This window comes from Mitosporidium daphniae (assembly GCF_000760515.2).
Source record: "Mitosporidium daphniae strain UGP3 chromosome Unknown contig-156, whole genome shotgun sequence".
NCBI classification, from domain to species: Eukaryota; Fungi; Microsporidia; genus Mitosporidium; species Mitosporidium daphniae.
The window spans coordinates 1-9,271 of NW_013546671.1; the positions used below are offsets into that span (position 1 = coordinate 1).

The window sequence follows — 9,271 nt, forward strand, 5'->3', positions numbered from 1 at the left end:
GATATTGAGGCCATCATTGTTATCTAAATGTAAGGCAAACAGAAAAGGCATACCCAAGTGATTGCAGGAGGAAATGGAAACACATTCATTTTCGCTCAAAACCAAGTAGCCTGTACCGCTAATGCTGGTTGGGGTACATTAACTCTAAATTTGCATTGATGACCCTAGCCGGGGTGTGATTAAATAAATAGCTGGTTTATTCAAGTGGAATCTAAATACGATTCCATCGCTTAAGGCCATGAAGACCTTGACGGAAGCGACGCCAAGTCCCCTTGAAAAATCTAACTCTTTATATAAAGACCTGGTTAAATTGGTTGGCTTATTAATTTGTCATACGAAGCTGGTTCGTATTCCAAACTACTCATACAAATTGAAACCCAGATCTAAGCTTCAGGGCTTCAAGTATCTTTTCCTTCATAATTTCCTTAGCTCCCTTTATGGTCTCAATACCATCCACTGCAACCTTCTCATCTTTATAATAGGGGAGGTTTAGACTTAAAAGACAGGTAGAAGAACTTGGAAAATAGTTTACTGTGCCTCCGTGATTAACTTCAAGGGTTTTTGGAATGTTTCGAGAGCCGGTCCAAAATTGAAGGAGGTCTCTTTTTTCCTTTTCTGAAAATTTTTGAATTATTTCCCAAAACCAATCCTTTTGTATCTTCAACCCATTTTTCCAAGTTTCTTCTTCTATTCCAGTTTTTCCGTTCGTGAGATATTTCCAAACAGTAATGGCTTTCCATTTTTCAAACGCTTTATCGTTGATTTCTGAAAACTCCCCTTCAACTTTTTTTCGTAAACCCTCAATGCTAAATAATTGAAGTTCCTCTGGTGGAATAAAAATATGCACTCCGTCGAGGAACCGCTCAATAGTATCTTTGAGTGCAGAATAGTATATTTCGTGTGTCAGTTCGTCTCTGAGACTATTCAAATCATCATCTGTTAGCACAATAGATGTAAATGTTTCTCCATCTTTGTCTCGAGGAAGATGGGCTCCTATTTTCTCATCAGGAGAAACTATCAAATATCGCTTGCAAGCTTTGAAAAAATCTAATTTTTTTTTATCGTCGCCATCTTTATAGAAGTTCTCAAGGTCGTTCAAAAGATTAGAATCTGAGTTGGAGAAACCCCTATGCAAATCAGTGTCAATTAATTCCATATCTTTGAATAAAAGCGGAATATTTTTTGGATCGCTTGTCAAAATACGGTAAAAAAGGTCACTAAACCTGCAATCAAGCGTCAATTCTTTAGAAATTGCCAATCCCAGAAACGCTCCACAGAATTTAGCATATTCTTTATTCTTCCCATCTCTTCTGAAATAAAAGCCCTCTTTATAAGAATTGAAAATCGAAAGTTCGGAAACTTGAAGTTGGGCCGCCATCAAAGTGGCCCATTCCCTAGACAATCCCCCAGCATCTACTCCCTCTTCATTAAGAAATTCGACCTCAAAACTATGTATATGTAATAAAGCACTATGTTCTTTTGGAATACTCAATATTCTTTTGAAAGCTGTAAAAGAAGAGCGAAAGATATCATCTCTACGTACTTTTATGCTGAACTTTTTGTGAAATAACCCAGCCATAATCCCAATATTACGAATAATAGGGTTAGTGTCGGCTCCAAAAGACATAAGTAACAAATACTGAAACACCCACTCTGGCACTAAATTTACTAATCGATTGTAAATCTGAGCGAGAAAAAGTATGACATAGTGAGGTTTATAAAAGAAATATAGGTCGAAAATTAAAATTGGAAGGTCAACTATATTAAATCTGCAATAATATATTTTCGCAAAAAAAAAGACACAATAACAGCAGCTTAATATAGCTAATATTCCCCCCGGTATTATATTGGTTTCCAAAGAACGGCTAAACTTGTCAATAAAAAACGAATTGAATCTTGTAACAATTAAACTCATCAGATAAAATGCAGGCTGAATCTCATATACATAAGAACCATAATAAATAATTGTTGAAAAGACCGATAAAAAATGAAAGAATCGAATGCCAAAATAACATGTATCCAAAAATACACAAATTAAATTTTGAACTATAAAGAAATGCACATTATAAAAATGCCTTAAAGAGGTGACATCACTTTTTATGGAAACAGAATCAATATTCTCAAGGTAATTGATAAATCCGAGACTTAAATCGGGAATTTCAGGAGCTGATCTTGAAAAAGATAAAGGCTTTGCAGGGGCTACATTAGCATCTTTCACATTTGCATGAATCTCCTGTGAATCTTTCAAAACAGCCTCTACATCCAATGCACAAGAATATTCAACCTCAGGAATGGAAGATATGTCCAAATTCGGGGAAAATTTCTTCAATATCTCGTTAGCTTCAAAAAGTTTTAAAATTTTAGACTTTGAAATACCAGTTTGAGAAAAAAGAATCTTTTTAAGCTGATCAATTGACTTTGTATCGTTTAGATTGAGAATCGTGTTCCAGTTGGGGATTTTACTGCCTGCAGAATAGGCGGGTGACCAAAAGCTCTTCAAAAGCTTGGCAAAGAATACTTGCCACGGCAAAAGATCTCGCTCTCTACGATCCCTCGTCAACTGGTTCAAATGCGCAGAAGTAAAAATTGTTTGCAACGCAGCCTTTTTATCAGCCGGCATATCTTTTGGAAAAAGATCGGCTTTCGATGAGAGCGTTTCCCTTTCCTCCTCACTCAGTGTTGAATGCATAGCTTTGTCATATCTCAGAATTGAAGAAACAAAGATCTTAATCTGGTGACGTGGATCTTCTGCATGACTAAGCGGATCCATATGCGAAATTCCATTCAACAGCTCTCGGGCTGTCAAGAGCGCTTGATGAAAGTATTTGGCAGAAACAAGCGTCGAAAAAGTAACCACGCAAATTGCAGATGGATTGTTGACATCGACATTGGTTTCAAAGCAATGCGCCTGGTCAAGATACAAGAAAATATCTTTGTTTTTCAAACCGTACCTGGTTTCAAGGAACGAAAATTGGCCCTCCACAGGCAAGTCCCTCCCAACTCGGCCAGTGTCCATTTGATAAACGATCACATTTTGTTTTTCATCGTAATAGACCACGCACCGGTATTTCTTTGAGTCCAAGATCTTTTTCGCCACCTTGGAGTTGCAATAATCCTTCAAAACAGCGCCGACATCCAACAGTGCTGTTGTGTTTAATTTAAAAATAAAATCCATAAAAGCTTTAAATTCATGATCCTTGGGCATACAAATGCCAAGGCTCTTCTTAGTAAGCATAGCATAATAGTCAATTTCGGAATGATCATCTTTCGTGTAGCAATTTTGAGCAGGAAAGGCGACCGATTTAAGGCTTTGGCTCCCCCTTACAAAAGAGCGTTTGTCATAAATTTCAAGATTCGAGATAAATTTAAGCATTTCCAGATTGCAGGAGGGATGCTTTCTGAATTCAATGAACTGGCTGAAATATAATAAAGCTTCTTGGGCAGATGATGCCAGAAGATCACGCGATGTCTTTATGTTTTTGATTACTACATTTCTCAAAAATTTATCGAAAGTTTGATTGGTCTCGTATATCTTGTCCCTTAAATGGTTGAAGAGCTGCAAATGAGATAGTTTCGGTGTCCTCTGCATTAATTTTACTGGGTCATAATCAAGAATCTTCAGAGTGGAATAGATATTCGCCTTTGTGAAGAATAAAGGAGGCTCACTGAGATCTTTCATCTCGTTTTCAAGATAAAACTTGAGCGAAATGGCAATCATGAACAGCTGGTTTCCAAAGCTGCTGCCCTCCCTTGGTGTATTTGCCATCGAATATGGGATCGGATATGGAACCGAGGATTTCATGGATGCTCCATACCCCACATTGCGCACCTTTTCCCAGCAACTAACAAAAAGCTGATCAATAATCAACGCGCGGATTTCTTTGCTTGTCTTTCTCAACATCTTCTCCAGTGCCTTGTTCAATGTATTTTTGAAGGACTCAGTAGTAGATGGCGTAAGAGGCTCTTTGATCTCAAAAATGGTGATCTCTTCTCCAGTTTGCGATCGGAATATCTTTTTGTCTTTCAAAGACAGGAAGCACTCAATAAGCACATCAATGAGATTCCAGTCCTTTTCAGCAGGCTCGTTTGTGTCAAAGCTGTACAGAGCTGAAGCATCGACTTCGTCGAAAACAACCATCGAATAGTGCTCAATGAAGTGCAAGATCCTCAGAACCCAAGCAAGAGTTTCTTTTGACTCATCTGTGTTTTGCGAAAACAGTTCTTTTTTAGCATTCAGCAGGCATTGGATGCTGTTCATCGAAGACACGAACACATCGCCGCGATCATGGGCCATTGTAAGCTGATAGTACAGATAGCGAAGATACGGCTCACTGTATCCATAATCCGACCGTTCTGTTTTGAATTCGAAAACGCTTTTCCCAAAAAAGTCAAAAAGCCACTGCCGCAGTTGCAAAATGTTTTGGTCGAGGATGGAATTGGAAAAGATAAATATCGGCAGTTTTCTCAGCACCGATCTTGCCATGATTGCGATAGCAGGACCGAAACGCATCGTACTTGCGCCATCAATTTCCTGCTCCACAGCATACGATTCTTCATCTACAATTTTGTGTAAAATGGTCGACATAATAGTTCTCTGCTGTTCACGCAAAGGATATTTTGCGAAAAACTCGATGAGAATGAAAACCTTGTCCTGCATAGTGACAAGTAATTTTTGACCAGGAATTTCTTCTGCTTGTTGAGGAAAAGAATGTTTTTTCTCGATCCAAGCCTTGCAAAAAGTATTCTTTTTCAAAAGAGGAGACTCACAATAAAAAACTGTGATGAAATGGGACCACAAAAGATCAAGCAGCTTTGGGACCTTTTCAGCACTAACTGTGAAGAAAGCCCCCAGTTCCTCAACCGACCCACACAGCAGTATTTGGGCAAGAAGCCTGGGGTCTTTTAAGGCTCCCAGGGGAAACCCGTAAAGAAACTCATCAGTGGACACTATTGATTTCAATTTCTCTTCAAGTGAAGCAGCATCACTAAAGAATGTAAAGCTCACATTTGCCTTGAACAGATCAGATGAAAGAGCTTTCCTTTGCATGGTTATGTTTAGCAGATTTTCATAGTCGGCAGGAGACGATGGGAGTATTTCTGTGATGTTAAACGATCCCTCATAAGGGATAGATGACTTGAATTTCACAGATCGGTCATAAATGTCCAACAGTTCATAGGGAAATGTGTTTTTTTTAAATTTAGCAAAAAAAGTTACGAGGTTTTCCTTATCAGGGAGCTTGTTGAAAACCATGAAAATCACATAAAATAAAGAAATAATTTTGTATCCGTCCTTATCGTTCTCCATTTCAAGATAAAATCGTGTAAAATCTACATAATGAGAATTTAGTTTATCCACAAAATCAGTTAAATCGTTGGATGATCCAGCTAGCTTGTATAGAAAAGATAGACAGCTCGGGAAGTGAATATTTTTTAATATATTCCAGTCGGTCAGCTCTATTTTGAGAAAACTATTTTGAGACAGTTCATATTCAGCATCTTGGATATCCTTTTTAAGGCTGGGGATATCTAATCGAAACTCTGCGGGTTTTCCAATACTAGAACCGATTTTCAGCTTGTTAGAATATGCCCAAAGATATTTATGCTCATTGATGTTAGGAAGAAAAGAGAAAAGAACCCTTTTATACTTGAATGGAATAACGGAAATTAAATTCGCAATTTTGGTAATCTTTTCAACCCTATTGGTTTCATCCAAAAAGCCCTTAAAAAAGATGTCATGTTCATCAAGGAAATGGTTTGCCCAGGCTTCTATCACAAGATATTCGACATCACGGTATTTGATTTCGAGGATATTTTGCAAAATAACCAATTCAAGCTCAGTGAGTTGCAAAGAAACACTCGAGTACAAGGAAACGTATTCCATAGCCCGGTCATAGTATTTTAAAAAGACAAGCCAATAGGCGATGGCAAGGTTGATTTCTCGATCATGGCCCTCAATGTTGAAATGATCATCTTTACACGTAGCACTGACAAAAGTAAAGTTGTATGAATCTCCAGGCTTTGACAGAGGCACCGGAATGATAATTTGAAAAGACTTTCCAATCGACACAAATAGAAGTGGCAAGTTTGAGGAGACGAGGAAATTTTCTTTGATTTCAGCAGGAGGGTGGATCTTGAATTTCTCGCCCTTGATAACAGCGAAATACTGTTCACCTCCCTCTTTCACAACATAAAAGTCCTTTGCCGGTCCATTGTAGCTGTCGAAGAAATAAAAAGATTGAGCCTGACTTTTTAGCATGAAAATGTACGAGTAAAATACAAAGTTAAAAATCGGCTCACGATTCGAAAAATCATCAAAAAACGATTGCGAAGAGAAAGAACAGAACGAATTTATGTGAAAAGAACAAGGAAGTGGGCTTGATAAGTTTCCCACAAACTTGGATGAGTTTTCCAAAACCAGAGTATTTGTGCCATAAATCTTTCCATACGGGAATCCATCTTTATCAAAAAGTAAAAAAACTTCTTCACTCCACAACCAACTCCACAGCCACATCCACAGCCACATCCACCAGCTTTCAAAGCACCTTTTGAATGCAATGATATTATGATCTGATCCTACCATTTTGCTGTTGAATGCAATTTTAAGGTCCAAATGTGAATGACAAAGCTTGAAATCTTGAGGAATGTACTTGGCTTCCACTTGACCATTCTTTACTAAAAATGCATCGTTTTTGTGCAGAATGAAATACATACTGTTATATTTGAGGATGGAGAATATTGAACCATCAGCTCGGCGCTTATATAGCGTAAATTCCAGCTTATACTTACGATTCAAATCGATCCCCATGGCCGTCCATAAACTGTGGTTCTGCGATGGAAGTCGTAAAAGTTGTCTAGTTTCCCCATCAATCAGGAAATGTCCATTCACCAAATTTTGGATTCCCTTTTCTGTCTGGGCTGCGCATCTTGATTTAGAAGAGGAAAATCTCCAATTGTCATAATAGATTCTAAGAACATATTGAATTTCTTCCTTGCAAAAAAACGACTTTATGAGCTCAAAATTCGATATCACCGACAAATAGAGGGCATGGCTATTGGTCAGGTTAGAAAACTTTTCCCCAACTATCAGCGTATTAAGCTTGAGAAACGCGAAAATCGGCTGATATTGGGCCACAAAAACATGCTCAAGATCGCCAATGTCAAGGTCGGTTTTTTGGATCGACATCAAGCGATTGAGGATGATCTGGTAATTTGCCAAAAGCCTAAACAGTTCCGTGTCATCGCCATTTATAAAAATTTCTGAAAGTATTTTATCCCTGCGAGATAAAAAATATTCGATAACTGGAGGTAGAGCCTCTTTCGTGTGATCATTATCATATGTCGATGGTCTGAGGAGAAAAGTATAAAGTATTTTCATTCCAGCTTCGGATAAAATGAAAGCATCATCTTTTTGGTCATAATTCAAGAAAGAAAAACCAGACGAAAATTTGGGATCCAAACCCATCAAACCTAAAGGTCTTTTTTCTTTCGAAGATAGTGATGCAATTTCTTCAGTAATATCGTAATCATGTGTTTTTACCTTGAGACTGCTGATAAAATAAGTGGGAATACCAAAATACAAGCGAAAAGTTGCCCCGGAAACATATGGACTGTAATTAATATCCAATATTTTGTAAAGCAGATCTAAAAGATTGTAATAATGTCCATCAAGTAAGAAATTTTTTGGAATCGCAGTATTATTGGAACTCTCAATCCTAATAGGGTTCGAAACTACTGTCAAGATATATAAACTCCTTTTAAAATGTTCTGGATCATAATTATAGTCAGAAGCACTGCCTATCTGATCTTTAATCATATCTACATTGAAAAATTGTCCCATCTCATCTGGATTCGGAAGATCTTTGCTGTCTTTAAACAATATGGAGACCAATTTAGACGTAATTTCTATATCTCCATCAAGAAACGAAATAAATTTCTTCGATTTTGGGAGGATCCTTTCTAGAAGATCGATTTCATCGGAATATGAAAAAGAAGGTGATAACTTTTCAAAAATCCGATCATTGATAACCTTAAATTTATTTTCATCGCTATTCAGAGAGTCCTTTAGATATGTGATGTATATTTCTTTGTAGGCTTTGAAAATCTCAACTAAAATCAGAGCCTTTTGGTATATAAAAAGCTTATTTTTATAGTCCAATAAGCGCCATATTTTGCTGAAAAATGTGTAAAGAAAGTCCATTTTTTCTATATCAGATGAAGTACAGTTTTTTACCATTGGCATGACCCGGAATGTCAGCGAATCGAGATATGAAATCAGAGGAATCTCTTTGCCCATAAAGCAAGGCTGATAAGCGATTTCGTTGGTCAAAAAAATGCAAAATTGAGCTTGAAAATTCACTGAAATTTTGACGATCGTAACCACCATCTTGATACTCGAAATTAGGAAGCTCGCAGTAAAACGTCTCATTGGCAGATAATTTGTCTAAAGGTCCAAGATTGAAAATGCTCCAATCTGGTCCGGAAAAAAAGGCCCTTATGCCTCTATTATCTGCTATGTGTGTAGGAACTGCGTCGAAAATATTTTTCTTCCTTGCTATTTGGAATTGATCATAAGCTAGCTTTAGGTCTCTGAAAAACACATGCTCTTTCATTTCAAACACGCCATTTCCAATTTCAACTAGATATCTGAACATCGTATCAACAAGATCAACATTCCACCTTAAAAACTGAAACTTTGCCATTTCGTTCAATATATCGCGATTGGATGTTAATTTTTCATACATAAAGTTTTCGGCTCCGTTTTTGTCTTCAATTGAGTGGCTTGGTTGAGATGGGAGAGAAAGGGAATACTTTATGCGATATTTTTGTGAAACAAAATCAGAAGATTGTTCAGATACAAAATGCTGCAGGCCGCTTAACGATGCAACTAAAAAAATCTTTTTGCATACGCTCTCAGTGAGTTTGAAGGTACAATATGCGCGATATGAGGAAATAGCACATGTTCCATTTCTTTTGGGATCAATGAAAACATCATACGTTGCATTGGACCGATCAAAAGCGCCCAAAAGTCTGGGATAGAAGTTTGTGATAACCTTTTCATGATTACCAAAATTCAATGCAGCCTCGATCCAGGCTTCATTGATAAGAAACGGAGGACCCTCGTATATGACAACTGGTGAATATTGCTTCCTTGGACCAATATGGTATTCTGGGTGATGCTCTAACCCATCGCCACTGTTATAAATAAGGACTTTCCATAAATACTCATGTTTGGGATCAGGAGAGGCGACCTTGAAAATTTCACACAACATTG

General features: G+C 37.5%; 1 protein-coding gene across 1 annotated transcript; it reads right to left on the reverse strand.

Annotated features, from left to right (window-relative positions):
• Nucleotides 1-361: 361 nt before the first annotated feature.
• Nucleotides 362-9,271, reverse strand: DI09_156p10 (uncharacterized protein; the record flags this gene model as incomplete). The annotated part of the gene is made up of 3 exons (XM_013383569.1): nucleotides 362-1,684; nucleotides 2,030-8,106; nucleotides 8,231-9,271. Coding segments are annotated over 3 exons (8,441 nt in total), but the record flags the coding sequence as incomplete, so codon positions are not given.